The sequence below is a fragment of the Nymphalis io genome, chromosome 7 (assembly GCF_905147045.1).
Source record: "Nymphalis io chromosome 7, ilAglIoxx1.1, whole genome shotgun sequence".
NCBI lineage: Eukaryota > Metazoa > Arthropoda > Insecta > Lepidoptera > Nymphalidae > Nymphalis > Nymphalis io.
Window position 1 is genome coordinate 10,411,723 of NC_065894.1, and position 19,305 is coordinate 10,431,027.

The 19,305-nt window shown below is 35.2% G+C and overlaps 2 protein-coding genes across 2 annotated transcripts; one reads left to right on the top strand and one right to left on the bottom strand.

The window, feature by feature from the left end:
- Positions 1-1,288: 1,288 nt before the first annotated feature.
- LOC126769445 (26S proteasome non-ATPase regulatory subunit 1) lies at positions 1,289-4,919 on the bottom strand. The gene is made up of 2 exons (XM_050488248.1): positions 4,289-4,919; positions 1,289-3,935 (listed from the first exon to the last, which is right to left on the bottom strand). Exons 1-2 carry the CDS (start codon positions 4,806-4,808, stop codon positions 1,450-1,452), a joined length of 3,006 nt encoding a protein of 1,001 aa, XP_050344205.1. The 5' UTR covers positions 4,809-4,919; the 3' UTR covers positions 1,289-1,449.
- Positions 4,920-5,288: 369 nt separating this feature from the next.
- On the top strand, positions 5,289-14,290 carry LOC126769466 (signal recognition particle receptor subunit alpha homolog). The gene is made up of 10 exons (XM_050488293.1): positions 5,289-5,487; positions 5,652-5,904; positions 6,456-6,572; positions 8,886-9,018; positions 9,915-10,071; positions 10,508-10,637; positions 11,137-11,279; positions 12,121-12,276; positions 12,555-12,741; positions 13,182-14,290. The coding sequence occupies exons 1-10, from the start codon at positions 5,371-5,373 to the stop codon at positions 13,610-13,612; spliced, it is 1,824 nt and encodes a 607-aa protein (XP_050344250.1). The 5' UTR covers positions 5,289-5,370; the 3' UTR covers positions 13,613-14,290.
- Positions 14,291-19,305: the final 5,015 nt, after the last annotated feature.

Consider the following 19,305-nt stretch of genomic DNA (forward strand, 5'->3'; position numbering starts at 1 on the left):
GTAAAAAAATTAACATTTTTTAAATTTACATCTTCCTAATTGGGATTTGAATATTTTAGGAATACGTTTTTATCGTAATAGTCTCGAAAAATTAGGGATTAACTTTGGAATGGGAGATAAAAACCTGACCACATGATATACACCTTCATTTTAGCGTTCTAAAAAGTTGTCTCAAAATTCTCATGTCTTAACTTATTTAAGGTCAAAGGTCACACAAAACAATTTTTATAGCCCCCTAATGATGTTATCATGTTTTATAAAAATTATAGATATATATTATAATTATAATTATACACCATAAAATTTGCAACAATTTTATTTAAAACATTTTCATAGTATCATTTTTATTACTTTTTTTTTTATAAAATAGGAAGGCGGACGAGCATATGGGCCACCTGATGGTAAGTGGTCACCCGCGCCCATAGACATTGGCATTGTAAGAAATGTTAACCATCGCTTACATCAAGAATGCGCCACCAACCTTGGGAACTAAGATGTTATGTCCCTTGTGCTTGTAATTACACTGATACATTCACCCTTCAAACCGGAACACAACAATACCAAGTGCTGCTGTTTTGCGGCAGAATATCTGATGAGTGGGTGGTACGTACCCAGACGAGCTTGCACAAAGCTCTACCACCATCGACACAAAGCTCTACCGCCAGTGACACAAAGCTCTACCGCCAGTGACACAAAGCTCTACCGCCAGTGACACAAAGCTCTACCGCCAGTGACACAAAGCTCTACCGCCAGTGACACAAAGCTCTACCGCCAGTGACACAAAGCTCTACCGCCAGTGACACAAAGCTCTACCGCCAGTGACACAAAGCTCTACCGCCAGTGACACAAAGCTCTACCGCCAGTGACACAAAGCTCTACCGCCAGTGACACAAAGCTCTACCGCCAGTGACACAAAGCTCTACCGCCAGTGACACAAAGCTCTAACGCCAGTGACACAAAGCTCTACCGCCAGTGACACAAAGCTCTACCGCCAGTGACACAAAGCTCTACCGCCAGTGACACAAAGCTCTACCGCCAGTGACACAAAGCTCTACCATCAGTCTCTTATGATTATTATCTAATTTTTTATGCTTAAATGATTAGGCTATAAAACATAAAACTCTGTTGATTTGCGTGATGGATGCTAGTAAAGTATCTTTGGTTGAAATTTTACAGTTTGGTAAAAATCTGGATAAAACAAAACAAACCTACATATGTATATGATTATATTATAGTATGAAATGGTGTTAATTTTTTTAAACTACAGGTTCATGAATAAAATAAATAGTAATTTAATATTATTTATTTAGAGGAAAAACACAATTATAATTTGCAGTTAGTAATGGATGTACTTCAATATTTTATTACAGTTTTCCAATACATTTAAGTGATTCATAGTCTCCTACATACTACTTTTATGAATAATAGTTATTATCGAAAAAAGCTGTGTCAATCATCTAAGTATTCAAAAGGTTCAGGAGGCTCTGGTTCCTTTTCTTCTTCAGTTTTAGGCCCAAATGCTGCTACTGGCTCAACTAGTACTTGCTCCCCATCTCCAGAATGATTTAACATTACTATACCTCCAATTGTCACATCTTTTAATGGGAAAAATCCTGAACCATCTACAACAGATAAACCTTTGAGTTGCTGACGCATTACCCTTGCTGGATTGCTAAGAATTTCAAAGTTTGGTTCAGGTTCTTTCTTTTCCTTCGTATCTTTTTCTTCACCTTCCTTTTCGTCTTTCTTGCCTTCTTTTGATGTGCCAGGTTTTTCATCTTTGTCAGATTTTCCGTGAACTGTGATATTTGGATTAGGCGATTTCGAAGGTTTCTTTTCATCTTCATCGACTTCCATTTTGGAAGTAGTAGAAGATGTCACGCTGCTAGACGAACCTTCTGTTCCGTGCGCGCGCCTTCTAGCTCTGGCAGCAGCAATACTTAATACTGCGGTGGTAACTCTTTCTCTTTCTTCACGTTTTTTCTCTTCAAGTGGTGCTGGGTAAGCATACAGCGATGGTTTCGAGTTGGATTTGAGTTCGAGCTGAGGCATCTTTAGATCGGAATTAAGTGCGATCAAACAGGTTGGGGTGAAAGCAAGTGATAAGCAATGAGCTAATGGGAACCAGTACCAGTACTGCGTAAATACTAACATTCCAACTACTGCTAGCATGTTCATGTGACCAGTTCTATTTTGGAGAGAAACTGTTACATTACGTCCACCAGCATCAATGATGCCTTGAGCAAGAATAGCTCCGAATTTTGCCATTACATCCTCATGTTTGTTTGAAATCACCTGAGCATATAGTTGCCGGAAGTAAGTAACTTTAGGACAAAGGATTTCTGTTTGCTGGATTAAGATCATAGCAGAAGCAATTAATGCTCCTTGTCTTACAAAGTTAACAGGGTCAAATTTGACCATAGGTTCTAAAAGACCGATTGCTTCACGATTTCCAGTTCCAGCACAAGCGATACCCAATGCCATAGCGGCTCCATAACGGACATGTGGATTATAAGATTCAGCTAAAAGTGAAACAACAGATGGACATTGTTCTGGCGTTCTAAAGAGTAAGAACCCAAGAGCTGTAACAGCAGCGCGTCTTACATCATCATTTACATCCGATACAGCAACATGAAGTAAAGTACGAATTGAATCATTATTTCCCGTTCCACAGTAGGCAGTAGCAATAGTGTAACAACCAGCTCGCCGCAACAAAGGATCCTTATCTCTCAACAATTGCTGAACAAGGGCATCAGCTTCTTCAAGTCGTCCATACATAGTAAATGCAATACCGACAGCTAAACCCCGTAATATTTTTTCGTGTTGAGTTTCTTGGGCATATGCAACCATATCTTCAATAGCAGCAGCATGTCGTGATCCTAACATCACCATTCCCATAGCTATCCCGGCTGCTTCGCCCGTGACTGCATCATCTTGGTACAAATTAAATTTCAGCTGTTCGTAAACATCTTGTCTATGTGTTCCCATTGCAGCTAAACCTAGCCCTAGGCAACCTCCATGACGCACCATTTCATTTTGAGCATCTTTTAATTGTGTTAAAAGATAGTCAATGATATTGGCGCCATGGTTAGCATGTATCAAACCTAAAGCGTAAAGTCCTCCACCCTCAGAATATCCAGAAGATGGTCCTGCTTCTTTAGGCAAATAAGATTGCATGAGAGCTAAGGATTCATTTTCGTGGCCACGATGGATGACACCTAATGAAGCTGTTACAGTTAACTTGGCCCAATTTGTAGCTCTTGCTAACCATTCCAAATTGTCTCTTAGAAACTGATCACTAGTTGTTCCTGCATGCATAAAGGCATTGGCTATGACTGTAGCTGTGTGACAAATTGATACCCTTATAGCATCTTTGGTATTTTTTAAAATTAGCATATCTGCATGATTAGATCTTATTAAGAATTGTAATTGTAAGCCTATAGATACATCTCCACCTAATATAGATATTAATTTTTCCACCCTCTTTTGATGTTCTTTTTCTTCATCATTAAGACTATCTAAATCTCTTTCAGGTTTCTTAGTTTCTTCAACAGGTGCTTGATCTACTTCCATGGACGTCTCTGGGAAGGGGCCACCTTGTGGCTGAGGTTTCCCACCAAGGGCACTTGGAATTGGTGCTGTTATTCTGAGAGCCTGAAGAACTCTACCTAAGAATTGTTGAGTAGCTGAATCATACAAGTCAAAGCCAATTTGATATGCCATGAGTACTGATTCTTGAGGACCATGTGTTAATTTGTCAAGAATTTCAGCTACTGAGAGAGGATCTTCAAGGAAGATAAGGCATTGACACATGTTTACATAATCTGGTATGTTTAGACCTCTGTATAATCCAACTAACGAACGAAGAACTGTACTCCGAAATCCTCTATTCTGGAGCAGACTCATAGCCACAGTAAAGGCGTACTGCAACATTCCTGTAATAGACATATATATGTGTTAATATCATTGTGTAGATATTTTATAAAACCATTTAAAGCATTTATAACTATTTAATTGGAATAATTTTATTTAAAGTTGTAAAATTAATTTTGTTGTAACATATTTGTATTAAGAACAGAGATAATGCTCTGATCAATTGAGCTTTTAGTTCAAGATGTACAGGTTACATATATTCAATAATTAACCAGAGAGTTAATTTAAAAATAAAATGCAGACTAATTTAAAACATTCTTATTTTTTAATTCATTATCATTAGGTACGTCAGGCATTGGTCAGTCATTCTCTAGCTAAAAAACATTTTGTTAGAATTAGGGAAATAAAGGATTACCTGATATATCATCAGATTTCATGATAGACTCTTCGAATATGTCCATTCTGCGCGTTTCTAAAGCTAACCCAAGAGCTTGCCTGTACTGTCCATCTTCCAAACATCTCTGGAACATCCGGTTAACAATAGCCTCCAAGCGAGGGTCGATGGGCTCTGCAGAACTGTCGATAAAAAGAGCTTTTCGCTTTTGTGTATAAAAGTCAATCGCCTTTGCGATAGTTGTATCGACATATTCATTTCTTGCATTTACGTCGAACAGATCGCCAGCTCCTAAAGCGTATGTAAGCGAATCCTCAAATGCTCCCAAATGATAATAAACCTTACTGGCGACTAAAGCAGCCAATTGATGCTGTGAAAAAACTTTATCTTCATGTAGAATTTCAATTTTTTCTATAGATTCAGATATTTCAGGCCAAAATTCGTCAACGATATTGTCCAATCTCTTCAAAGCGAACTCTTTCACCTCGTGCATTGGTTCATCTAGCAGGGATATAATCCCCGCAGCTGATGTGATATTCATTTTTATTCAAATTTCTTTTATTTATAATTCTTAATTAGAAAATCCTTTTGAATGAAATTATAACAAATCACAATACAAGTACACGACTTCACCATGAATTGACAAATTTGTTTTATGCAGAGTCAATATCAGAGGATAGTCTTTTCTCAAAGGCATAATCTTAATATTTCAAAAGTTTCGTCCAATCACAATTGAAAGCTAACTCGAATCCAAATTCTATTGGCTTAAATTGAACACACAATCGGCAATAAAATCGCACTTCTTTCTAAAATCTATGGTAATCGTTTTATATTTCCTAAATAAATTATTTTCAAAAAAAAGAATGTGTAATAAATTTAATTCATATTTAATATTTTTTTAGTATATTTAATGTTTTCATGTTAAATGAATAATAAAGTCAGTTTAATGAACGATATTTTTGTGACATTGATGGCCATAACATAATGAGTTGTCATTTTACTGTCAAATACACGAAGTATAGAGCAACGTAGTTTTTAGCACGTAGTACGAAACAGCTGCTTAGGATCGTAACTGTGAATCAATTTTAACTTAATTATACAAAATGTTGGACTTATTTAGCATCTTCAGTAAAGGAGGGATTGTATTATGGTGTTTTCAAAGTACGAGTGAAATTTTTTCGCCGCCTGTAAACGCGCTTATAAGGAATGTTATCTTACAAGTAAGTCCATTGCCAAACAGGAGCCTTGTCCACATTCATATTACGCTATTAACAAGGTTCAAGTTACTGTATTCATTATTTAGTTAATCAATAAAATGAAACATCAAATGCACATAATTTATTCATAAGCTAATTGGTAATAGTAAAATGATTATATGTTTTAGGAACGTTCAGGGAACAACACATTTAATCATAATGCTTTAAGCTTACAATATAAGCTCGACAATGAATTTGAATTGGTGTTTGTGGTAGCATATCAACGCATACTACAACTATCCTATGTGGATAAGTTTTTGAATGACATACACCTAGAATTCAGAGATAAGTACAAGAATGAATTGCAAGGTGGCAGGCACAATATGGACTTTGATTTCAAGACAACTTTTGATAATGTCCTCAAGCAGTGTGAACATTGGGGTATGTAATAATAAATCTCTGAATATCCTTTATAAGATATGAAGTCAAATCTTTAAATTTAATAAATATCTTTTGTACTAATATTCAGTTATAAATGAGATTTTGAATTGATGTTCCAAGCTGGTTGGCGTGATTGTTAGATACTTGCCTTTCACACCGAAGGTTGTGGGTTCGATTCCCACTCAGGACAGACATTTGTGTGCATGAGCATGTCTGTTTGTATGTATTTACAAATGAAAAGTAGTATATGTAGTATATCAGTTGTCTGGTTTCCATAGCACAAGCTTTGTACAAGTTTAATTTGGGATCAGATGGCCGTGTGTGAAAAATGTCGCAGTATATTATATATTATATTATGTTTGTTGTTGTGTAATTGTACCAGTTCAATATTTAATGTATAGATAATTATAAAGAGCTATGTTATCATTTTACTTTGATGTAATAAATATATATTCACTCAAAGGATTAGACTCCATATAACCCACACTTAAAATTCTTATAAAAACAAAAGAATGCCATGATTTGAATAATTTATCTAATTTATGTTTCAGCTAAATCACAAGCTAAGATTCCAAAGCAAATGAGGACATTTGAAGACTCGCAGAAGTCAAAAAAGACTGTCGCATCTATGATAGAACGTAAAGGAGAAGAAAAGAGCAAAAAATCAGGTAGATAAATGTACTACTTATTGCTACTAAAGCACTTACATAACTTTTTTTTTTTTTGGTACATGAATAAATAAGTACATATATGTAATTATGTCAGTAATTAGACTCCCACAAACTCTTACATATGTTACTATTTGTTAAATCTATGTATCCGGTAGGAAATCATCAAACCCTTGTACAATTTACAAGAGTAATGTATTAATTATTATTTTTTATTGGAAAGTTTTTTTGTTATTGATAATAAAATTGGAAATTGATTCAACTTTGAGATATGACAAGGAAAGCTTAACACATGCACTGAGATTTACCTCAGTACAATTCCTGGTACCTCTGAAGATATTTATTGTATCTTATGGTTTTATTCACTGTATTTAAAGAAACCAAATAGCATAATATTTTATATTTTGTTTTAATATTTTGATGTCAATAAAGTTTCCATTGATACTTAATTCATAAAATACAATTTAAAATTTACATTCCATAAGTACAGGCAGAATACTTCATACTTATTGTCAAACAAACCATGTATGTAGACTTATTGTATGTAAAATACAATTATATAATGCAGCAATTTACTTGCTGGTGAAAAAGAGTGATTATTTACTTAGATCAAATGGAAAATCGAGTAAACAATGATAATATTATGTCTAGAAATATATAATCGTGATGTGCACGCCTTAAGTTAAATAAAAGTAGATTTGCGGTATTAAAACGCTAATTAACTCATTGGATGTTCCTTAATTTTCATTATAACCCATGTATTTATATGAGTGCACTTTTTGTGTCACAAGTCTTCCTTTAGTGCCATGAAAGCTATAATTAATATAATTTTACAGATTTCTTGTTTCTTATAAGTATATTGTTATTTCTGTTGAATAATACAGACAAGAAAGTATTTAAGGATGAATGGATGGATCTTTGTTACTCTTTCATGAAAAAACAACCGAATGGATTTGTATGAAATTTGAAATAGAGATAACTTATACTTAGAATTAATACATGGGCTACCTGCCCCTACTTCCCTCACAGGCGGGCGGATGCTAGTCACATATATTTTGAGACAATGTATTGTGGATGTCATGAAATTGACTTTAAGTGATATTTTACAAGAATTAAACAGATTAGAGTATTAGCGTTTGTAAAAGCTGACGTTTGCAATATGAAGCCTAACATTTTATGAGCCTTATTACTGATGTGAGTTATGTGTGTCATGCTGGATCCAAGGTCCCTGACATCGGCCACTCTTCGTAATTGCTTCCCGTATAAATTCTATTTGTAGGATATTTATTTTTTCCTCCCTAAAAAAGTGATAGTACAGCATCATTATAAAAAAGCTGTTAATAGATCATTGACAAATGTGGTCTAATTCATTTTGTAATTCCAATAAATTTTATAATTAATTACTTAAGAGATCTATGAAAAAAAAAATGAAACATTTGTGATCTTTTATCGCTAATTCAATGTTCATATTTCCGTAGAAAATCAGAGGAAAACAAAATTCACTTAACATAGGCATTACATGTACAATGTATAATGTAATGCATGATCTGAAATGTTACAGCAATAAGTAACGTGATAACGGTTATAGTTAATGAAAAACGTGCAAGGTTTCTGATACAGTAAAATTGAAGCAGAATAATTAGCGCGACGTAGTAAATAATTTATTGTAAAATAATTACATAAAAGAACGCGTGTCCCTCACTTTTAATATTCCGGATAAGGTATACGGAATTATCGAGGCTTTTCTTTATGTCTATTATTCTTCTCAGCAGCATAGAATATTCTTGCAAAATATTCAATACGAAACCCTGCAGCGTCTGTTGAAATTGCCACATATAATAATAATAATGTCCTCCAGACCGATTTCGGCCACGGCGGCCAATCTCAAGAGAGATTAGCCAACTACGCAGGAGATATTATAGTGCACAAGTGTGTGCGCAAACACAGGTGCACTCTCTATTCCCTAACTCTCATAATCCGATGGGACGGCAATCCGACACCGGATAGAGTTCAGGCGCAGGACCAACGGCTTTACGTGCTTTCCGAGGCACGGGAGTGTACACACTTCCAATTTCCAGACTCCGGGCTGCTACTGAGAATTTTTCTGACAGAAAACCCAATAACTTTTTATTGGCCCGACCTGGGAATTGAACCCAGGACCTCCGGGTCTGCGGCCTTATATCAAGCCACTAGACCAACGAGGCAGTCATTACATTAGTCATACTCCAATTAAAGAGAGAATGCCTTTGTCCAACAGAAAATTTTACTTTTGTATTTAAACGTTTTTCTAAATCGAGTTATTTTTGATTACAGTAAAGATAGTAGAAAACAAGAGCATACCTAACGGTAAAGTTGAGGAATCACCAGAGGCCGATGACGACGTCATAGCTGCGAACAGAGCCAAGCTTGCGCAAAAACTATCCGCTAAGACCAAGAAGGATACCAAGTAAGTGATTAAATCTGGAATTAATGTCAATATATATTGCGCACATTATTATTGCTAAGCCGAGATGGCCCAATGGTAAGAACGCTTGAATCTTAACCAGTGATCGTGGGTTCATACCCGGGCAAGTACCACTGAATTTTCGTGTGCTTAATTTGTGATTGTAATTCATTTCGTGCTATACGGTGAAGGAAAACAAAGTGAAGAAACCTGCATGTGTCTAATTTCACTGAAATTCTGACACGTGTGTATTCCACCAACCCGCATTGGAGCAGCGTGGGGGAGTAAGCTCCATACCTTCTCCTCAAAAAGGGAGAGGAAGCCTTAGCCCAGCAGTGGGACATTCACAGGCTGTTACTGTACATTATTATTATAAAGTACTTCCTGGTAGAGCTTTGTACCACACTCATTTCATGTTCAACCGCCAAACCGTAATACATAGTCAATATTAAGTCTAAACTATTCCTAAATAATATAAAAGTTTGGAGACGAAGTGCTAACGAAAAAGTGGAACTCTCTTTGACGAAATATCTTTTTGAAAAAACGGTTTTCTGTCTTTCAATAAGCGGTGTCATATTTATTGAAATACAGTCAAATCGATTTCGTTCGGTATCATAAAACACGCCTTTTGAGTTATATTTTGTAGAGACATTGCGGCTAAGGATTATTTCCATGGTCGAAATTCAATTTTTATAAAAATCAATCAACTCAAGTTCTCTAAACTATTAACAGTTATTACTATTATATTATTTGTAGATATGAAATTGACTTATCACGCCCTCGTTCTAAATATCCCTTGTGTACATATTATTATACATTAGGAGTGTTTCATATGAAATATTAACGATTAACTAACTAAGCTGTCTCAATTAAATACATGTTTGGTGTTCGATCATTAGGAAGTCACCGAAGAGTCCAAAAACAACGCAGGAGCGCGTGAAGAAGCCCCGCGTGTGGGAGCTGGGCGGCGGCACGCGCGACCTGCCGTCGCTGGACTTCAGCAGCGACAAGGACGCCGCGCTCGCCGCCTACGCCGACCACGCGCCCGACACGCAGGTGCCGCACCCCCCACAATCCTCCCCCCACATTCCTCCCCACACAACACTACCAAACAAATACTAAATAATTTACAGGTGGTAGAGCTTTGTGCAAGCTCGTCTGGGTAGGTACCACCCACTCATCAGATATTCTACCGCAACAGCAGTACTTGGTATTGTTGTGTTCCGGTTTGAAGGGTGAGTGAGCCAGTGTAATTACAGGCACAAGGGACATAAAATCTTAGTTCCCAAGGTTGGTGGCGCATTGGTGATGTAAGCGATAGTTAACATTTCTTACAATGCCAATGTCTATGGGCGTTGGTGACCACTTACCATCTGCTCCATACCCATATGCTCGTCCGCCTTCCTATTCTATAAAAAAAATACCACGAGTTTATCGTAATTTGAGAATTGCTATAATTATTGTATACATTTTATTTTTTCTTCATTACTAGTTGCTGGGACAAATGGCGGGCGCTATCCGCGATCTGGAGGTGGAGTCCGACGACAGCAGTAGCGAGGACGAAGTTGAGCAGACGCATTCCAGTCCAAAGAAGAGTGGGGGAATGTTTAGTATATTTAAAGGTAACTAAGAATATTTATTCTCATCATAAAGTAACAACCACATTTCTCATAGAACTACAGATTTAGAGCGGCCTGGGGATAGACCCTATCCTGGGGATATAAAGAATCAGATAATGTATTAATTTTTGTCAAAATACTTATTAACAAAACAGTTGGTTTGAAAATTATTTTGTAATGTTGACGTAAATTTTTATCCACCGCTTGTCATTCTTGTTTTTGTTCGTATTTTATACGATAGTGTATCTTTTTTTTGTACCGTCCGCAAAACCAATATGGCCTTATGTGATGTTTGGATTTCTATAACAAGACCTTCTGTCCTCAATAGATACATCACGATTTTGAATATGAAGCGTTTCTTTGAATTGGTTGCATAATAGGAATACATTACATAACATTTGTACACTTCTAATTGATATACATATTAGAAATCGTTTAATATATATATATATATCGTTTATATATATAAACATAAATATTGTATTATATTCATATTGTTAAGGTTTGGTGGGCTCAAAGGCTCTGTCTGAAGAGACTATGCGACCGGTGTTGGACAAGATGCGCGATCATCTTATAGGCAAGAACGTGGCCGCCGATATCGCTAACAAGCTGTGTGACTCTGTTTCTGCAAAGCTCGAAGGAAAGGTATATTGTAATATATTTTTCTTATTTAAAAGATTCGATTTGGTTTTTTAATATTTCTTAATTCTGTCTTTACACATTTTTTTATATAATTGGGCGGACGGGTCGATGAGACACTTGATGGTAAGTGGTCAACAACGCCCTCTATGGGCATTGGCGACAACAATGCGCCACCAACCTTGGATAGATTATGTCCCTTGTGCCTGTAGTTATACGGGTTATATGTTATTTTATATAATGTAAAACCATTGTATAAAATAACACACACACACACACACACACACACACACATATATATATATATATATATATATATATATATATATATATATATATTTACAATGCCGTGGCAAATTGTTAGGTTAGATTAAGTTTATTTAACATTTAATTTAAAGAAACTAAATCTTCTAGTCGCAAAGAACAGAAAATAATTCTTTAAATAATGTGTTTTTTTTTTTAAACTTTGGATGGAAAATTAGAATTATTTATGATATTAGAATTTGAATATGTACCATTTGATAGCTGGTGTTTGTCTTTGCATTCATATAATTATTTACATATTTTTTGCACAGACTTAAATATATTTTTATATAATAAGCTAGGTATAACAATATATAAATATAAAATTTCAATGTTCTCACATCCTATGCTAGATGGCGCTAGGTGTAATGTTTTAATTATTTTATCACTTTACAACAACAGTATTCATTTTTTACTGGTGACTGAGCGCGACGGAAAAAGGAATTTCCGTATATCTGAATTAAAGCTTGATTCCGTATATTTGTCTAAAGCAATCTGTGTAAGCTCAATGTGTGAATGTAATGTTCTAAACAATAATTTCCAGGTGCTCGGAACGTTCGACAGCGTGGCGCGCACGGTGAAGGCGACGATCACCGAGGCGCTCGTGCAAATCCTGTCTCCCAAGCGTCGTGTGGACATCCTACGTGACTGTTTGCACGCGAAACAACAGGGACGACCCTACGTGATGGCCTTTTGTGGGGTAATTTCACTTTTATAATAGTAAATTTCGAAAAGCATTTTATAATACGAATCATAATAATTTACTAGAAGTTTTCAAGGTCTTTGGTTTACATCTTACAAATTTATAACTGACCCCCAAGAAATATATAACCATAAATATATAACCCCAAGAAACCTTATTAAGATAATTTTTCTTCGTATTTGAAAAAGATCATGAGCAGATTTAAATTTCAATCGGTATGAAATTGAGATAACTAAGTGCAATCGACGTCTTTCCTCACCCGACCCCTCACTCAGGTGAACGGCGTCGGCAAGTCCACGAACCTAGCCAAGATCTGCTTCTGGCTGATCGAGAACAAGCTGTCGGTGCTGATCGCGGCGTGCGACACGTTCCGCGCGGGCGCCGTCGAGCAGCTGCGCACGCACGTGCGGCGCCTCGACGCGCTGCACGCCGGCGCCGTGCACCTCTACGAGAAGGGATACGGTGAGCGCACACGCACGCACACGCACGCACACCACATACGCACGCACAGGCCGCCAGACACTACAACGACTCTTGGAAAGTGCTAGTATTTATAGTGATTGATAGAAAGGACTAAACATATGTAATAACCCTATAATATTTGAAAAAGATATAGCGATATCGTTAGTCGTTTATTATTTATTTGATTTAGAAATAGTTTACAATAGAATCAGTACTACCCTTTTTGATTTATTTAGAAATTATTCTGTTAATATATATTCTGTAAAAAGTTTCAAAACAGTTGTTCAGAAATGGTAGGGCTCAATTAAACTTACTTCTGCTTTATTATTTTTTCTTTATTTTTTTTATTAGAAAAAATATAGTATTACATTTAAATGTTAATGATAACAGTTAACATACGAAATACTATAATAGAATTAACACTAATAATATGTGAACAGGTAAAGATGCAGCGGGAATCGCAATGGAGGCCATAAAGTACGCAGCCGACTCTAAAATAGATGTCGTCCTGATAGACACGGCGGGACGGATGCAGGACAATGAGCCGCTCATGAGGGCCTTGGCGAAACTCATCAAAGTAAATGAGCCAGACCTCGTCCTGTTCGTGGGTGAAGCGTTAGTCGGCAACGAGGCGGTTGATCAATTAGTCAAATTCAACCAAGCACTGGCTGACCACAGCTCGTCTTCCAACCCTCACGTGATCGACGGTATTGTGCTGACGAAGTTTGACACTATCGATGATAAAGTGGGAGCAGCTATCTCTATGACATACATCACCGGACAGCCCATAGTATTTGTTGGTACGGGTCAAACCTATACAGACTTGAAAGCGTTGAACGCAACCGCTGTAGTTCATGCCCTGATGAAGTAATTATGTACTCAATTCGGATTGTTTACGCTAAATATTGAAATTTACAATATATTCAATTAGGATATATGAAAAATGGTCACAAAAATATTATCAATTCGAGAAATATTCAAAGATATGTCATGAAATAAATTAGAATTTATAATGTTGCCAAGATAATTTTCAATATATCAAATATAACATTATACCAATATTTATATTATCAAGTGGGTAAAATATAATATGATATAATTTACCTATATAATTCGTTAAGCAATAGATAATTTGATAATAACTGAATTCTTAGTTTTAAAAATCCTTTCAACTCTTAGTAATATGTTAACTCTAAATAATTATGTATATCCTTTTTAAAAACTAATCTTTCTCTATTGTTACGTTATTTCTTATAAAAATAAAGTTCTCTATTTCTACCATTTTTATTAGCTGTTTAGTTTTTCTTCCGCTAAAAAGGTGCTGGTAAAAAATAAACGGACCCAAAGGTTAGCAAAAATATACATTTTAAATGCGTAGGATTAATTTTCTCAGTGCCTTGTTCCAATATCGAATAAACGAATGCAATTTTATAAATATCACTGCCTTGTTATTCATTTTAATGAAAACACATTTACAAAAAAAAAAAAAAATAGGTAAAATGTAATATTATTTGTTATCCCTTTGAAATTTCGTCGTTTATCCTTAAAATTATGATACCTCTTATATTTGGTACATAGGTTGTATTTTATTGATTTTTTTTTCTTGAAAATAAAATCATATTTTTTTAAATAAATGTTTTGGATTTTGTTGTATTATTAAGTACAGGTAAATAAGATTAGAGACGTTTTTGCGTTTGTAGTAGTGTAATACAAACAGTGACTAAAACAGGAATAAACCAGTTTACGCTATCACGCGCCTCGAACCCTCGCATAATTAGCATTAGAAGTGTCATTTTTCTTTTCTTACTAATTACTTTATAATAAAATATAAGGGGGAAAGTAAATATTAACGTCGCAATAAAAATGTTACAATTAACATAAATGCTATAATGACATTAGTTGAGAAAAAAAATCATTAAGTTACTTTAAAAGATTAAAGAAAAGGTAGAAAAAGTAATTAATAATTAAAAAATCTAAGGTAGACGACGCCTAAGATAAAATATCAGAACATATTATCATTAACATAAATGATTTATTGGATGAAAACGAGTGTGAGGATGATAGTTGAAGATATTTATGGTTTAAAATATTTTTTTATAATATGTATAATAATAATTACCCACAAAATAAAAAAGGATTAGTTTATTTATTTATCTGCTGACGGTGCACTACTAAAAAACGCAAAAACGTATCCAAGCTGTTTTGGCTGTAGTTATTAACTGGTATGAAAAAAAAATGGGTTTATTAAGATTTGTTTTTAATTTCTTCACATCATTTTTGTTGTTGTATGAAAAAAACCTGAAAATATAATATTTTAAAGTTTATATAATTGTGTTTTATTTTCCTATCGTTAACGAACATACTTTACTAAAATAAAAATGACATGTCATATAAAATTAAAACGAAAGAAACTACTTTTTAAAATCCTATTATCAATAGACAAGTTTTTTGATTTTTTTTTTTTCAATCATTAAGTGAAGGTCGTGAAGTAAATATAAATAGTTTCTATTCAACACACATGGCATACTGCATATTTTAAATAATACTGGACAACGCGCTTTAATTACTATAACAGGCGTCCAATAAATTTATAATTGACCTTTTCAATAAGCGTTTCCTAATTATGTTGAATGTTTTTGCGTTTATTTTCGGACATTTTACGGGAACAGTGACGGACGAAAGTTGTGTTGTGATAATGGATAAGGCATACGAGTACGCGAAATCCGCTATAATTAATTTTAAATTAGATAGATGTTGCTGCTTAGCGCCTATAAGAGTAGGCGTTCTTGTTATTGGATATTTTAATTTATTTATAGCGGTAAGTATTGACTATTCTTGAAGCTCTCCGAGGAAATACTGCCAGACTTTTAAGTAAAGCAAGACAAAAGTTACATATTAACACAATGTTAAATATTTGACAGGAAGTAGTGCCAAAATAATCCCGTACAAATAAAACGTATTTTTATCATTTAATTATTTTAACAGTAGTTTTGTGTAAAAAAAAATATTGGTAAAATTAAGTATTTAATTTAGCCCAGCAGTGGGATATTTACAGATTTATATTCCATAACAATGTTAATGTTACAACCGTCTAATGTTACAGAGTATGTCAAGGATTTTCAATTAGCGCCAATTGATATTATAAAGTTTTAATTTTATTCATTTTTAAATATATAATGAATCAAAGTTATATTTGTAGGTTTTATCTTTGGTGGGAACAGCTGATGGGGGAATTACGCCCCCCTTGATGGAAGTCCAAGAAATGTTCTTAGAAGATAATGCGTCTAAGGCCATCGGAATTATCGCGTATTCATGCGAGTTAGCTTTCAGTGTGCTGTTGCTATGTGGAATGTACCGTGTAAGTAAATTAATTTAAATATCCATTCGTCTTTCGGGGATCCTGTGGTAACTTTTGAGATTAGTAAAAATCACGTTAATATTAATTACGGTTCGCAAGTTCAAACGTAAAGTACTGAATTTTCATACATCTAATTTATACTCATAATTTATGTCATATAGTAAGGTAAATGAAAAAATTGCGAGGAATTGACACATCACATACAAATATGTGATGTATCAAAAATATTCCGGTCACAAAACCGATAGATGTACTATCGGATTTGTGCTCTGAATAATTATATTTTTATTAAAAAAAAATATTGACCACCAGAATAAGTAGTTGGGACAAAAGACGGACTTAATGACTGAAGGCAATCTCTGCCAGTCAACTTTTAGGCTAAGCAAATATCCGTGAAGGCGGTAATTAGTAATCAACAGCACACAAAAATATACATACATACACAAATAATATTTACAAAATAAATACAGAGCTATAATATATATAGCATAAACATATGAATTATAGTGTATTATAGATATCATAAGATGACGTAGACGAGGCTTGAAAGTAAATTTAGAAGTACTTTTATATCTCATTAACAGAAGAGTGTTTTAATTAGTATCCCTGTCTCACTTTTGTACAAATTTATAATAGAATTTACTTATTATAAATGTTCAGAGGCGTCTTTACCTATAGTGCAGGGTGTGCGGTGCACAAGGGCGTAGCGGTGTTAGGGACGCCGGCAGCCGACCTCGGCACTTTCAATGAACCTTCCGCCGTGTTATGACGCTGGACGTTATAACTCAACCCCGCGTAAAATGAGCTCAAAAATGTTTAATTATGTTGTTACCCGTGTACAATGGCATAGCATCCAGCTTCCCGAATCTGTCTAATGTATCTCAATTGATATTGTACTCTGTCTGTTTATATGAGGTCGAAATTAGAATGAAGAAAATTGACAGAAACACTTTGACAGGAAACTTTATTGTTACCCGACATCATTTAAAATTGCACCATTTGCACCCGGATCTCCGTTCAATGTTGAAAATATTAGGTGTTTGATAAACACCCTATCAAGCCGAAACGTACCCATGTTAACATGTCTATATAAATATGATGTCAATGTTAAAAAATGGAAATTGTAAAAAAAAATTGTATCTCCATACAACATGACCGATCAGCTGACCGAGTTAGTATGAAAGTCGATTTTTTTTCCAATTTTCATTTTTTAACATCGACATAACGTTTATAAAGACATGTTAAGAGAGTTGGGTCTTCCTGACTGGCCTAGGCAGTCCGGGTACAGGCCTCGGGGTCCTTTACCCGGGCTGTTCCTCACCGGCAAGTACTGCTTGCCGGGTCGTGCGATTTTTGGCCCGAAGGACCAGTGTCAATAACTGACCCAGTGGCTATTTCTTCTAATTCGGATTCTTATTTATTAAAGGTTTTCATGTCCGGGTGATTGTCTTATCCAGTGATTGTCGTCGTTCTATCGTCAGTCTTCCAAATTGTAGTCTTCGTCCTCGGGGCCCGATGCCCGCATCGGGGCAGATGGTCGGCGACAGTAGGAGCTTACGAGATAGAGAACGCCCGTCAGGTGGTCGAGCGTGTAGTGGCGCTATACCATGGAGGTGCACGCTCGCACTGCTGTCCGCTCTGGCGAACAGAGTACGCGCGAGATGGCGGACGAACTCCTCCACATTTGTACCTATTCCAATTTGACCGCGCGCTTACTAGAGGGCGCTAGGGTAATGATTGCACACGGGCTCTATATGGTCTAGAGACGCCTCTGTAAAGGTTACATATCTGTGCAGAATAACACTTACTTTACTATTAATTATTTCTAGAACGACATAATACTCCTGCGCGCGTATGTGTACTTCATGATCGCCGCCATTGTGACCGCGGTTCTAGTTTACTCCATGATCATAGCAGCCGTGTCGATGCTCACCAAACTGGTCCTTATTGGCAATATGGGTAAATCACTTATTTTAAAAAATAAACTGAATATGTAGCATTCTATGGATTCATTTAAAGTTTCAAGACCTGCATTAAATGTATAAGGTGTTAACTTTTTAATTTATACTTATCTGATAATATCTTTACGTACAGATAAAACAGTTTGGAGACGGTTTTGCGTTTGTAGTAGTTTTATACACAGATGACTAAATCCGAAACAAACCATTTCGCGTTAGCTATCACGTGCCTAGAATTCTCTCAAGTATCGTTAGAAGCGGCGTTTTGTTTATTTTACTACTAATTCGTTAGTATTAATTATGGAAAGCGAAAATTTAAGTCGCAAAAATGTCACAGTGAATGCTATAAATATATAATGACATTAGCTGAGGAAAAATATGCCACAGAGGAATGAAGAAATGTTTGTTTATATATTTATTGTATTGAAGAGGAAAAGTAATATACAAACGCAAAAACATCTCCAAGCTGGTTTGACTGAACTGGTATTATATATCTTTTTAATACATTCAGCAGTTCTATTCTGTAAGAACTCATTTCATTACTCACCTGTGAAATTTTGACAACTGTCTTATGATATAATATTTTGATGCGTGTATTCTTGAAATGTTATAATTACTATGGTCAATGTCGCTTATCACTTACTGACATTTCACGACCGATTTCTGCGCTACTGTTATTATTTAATGACATAAGAAATTGAAACATATGATTTAGTGTATAAATTATATAAATTATTAAATATACGATTCTCATTATGTTTTTTTAGTATACAATGTCTACGTCATATTACTCGTGAGAAGTGCAATAGTCGAAATCAAAGAGACGAGTACTTCTGAGAAAAATGGTCACGTGACTCTATACTCTATTGCCAAGGTTCCCCTCGAAGTTGAAGTACCGGACGTTGAAGCTGCCGCAGAAAAAAATGAAATCAACGAAGATGATAAGAGTGTAACAAAGAAAGACGAACCGGAAGCGAAGTTGGAAACTGTCGATGAACATACTAAGGAGGAATAATGTTATATTATTGTTGTTATTATTTATTAAATCGTATTATTAGTTTTTTTTTTAGTATGTTTTTCTAGTTAAATTCAGCTAAATGACGTAGCTTAGAAACGCGAAATCGTTCTGAAACATATCGAGTAGGTTTTACCTAGTCTACACGGTAACATACGAAAGCGATCCCGTGGCGCTCCTCGTTAAGACGGAAAGGGTACCGCTGGTTTTTTAGTGGGTATTCCGATGTTCGG

What these genes read in the sequence shown, in the direction of transcription:
- LOC126769445 (XM_050488248.1), bottom strand. Translation starts at nt 4,808, where the DNA reads ATGAATATCACATCAGCTGCGGGGATTATATCCCTGCTAGATGAACCA. An exon ending in GAAATCTGATGATATATCAG is followed by an intron (nt 3,936 to 4,288) that starts GTAATCCTTTAT and finishes TGTCTATTACAG; the next exon opens with GAATGTTGCAGTACGCCTTT.
- LOC126769466 (XM_050488293.1), top strand. Translation starts at nt 5,371, where the DNA reads ATGTTGGACTTATTTAGCATCTTCAGTAAAGGAGGGATTGTATTATGG. An exon ending in AGAAAAGAGCAAAAAATCAG is followed by an intron (nt 6,573 to 8,885) that starts GTAGATAAATGT and finishes TTTTGATTACAG; the next exon opens with TAAAGATAGTAGAAAACAAG. An exon ending in ACCACGCGCCCGACACGCAG is followed by an intron (nt 10,072 to 10,507) that starts GTGCCGCACCCC and finishes CTTCATTACTAG; the next exon opens with TTGCTGGGACAAATGGCGGG.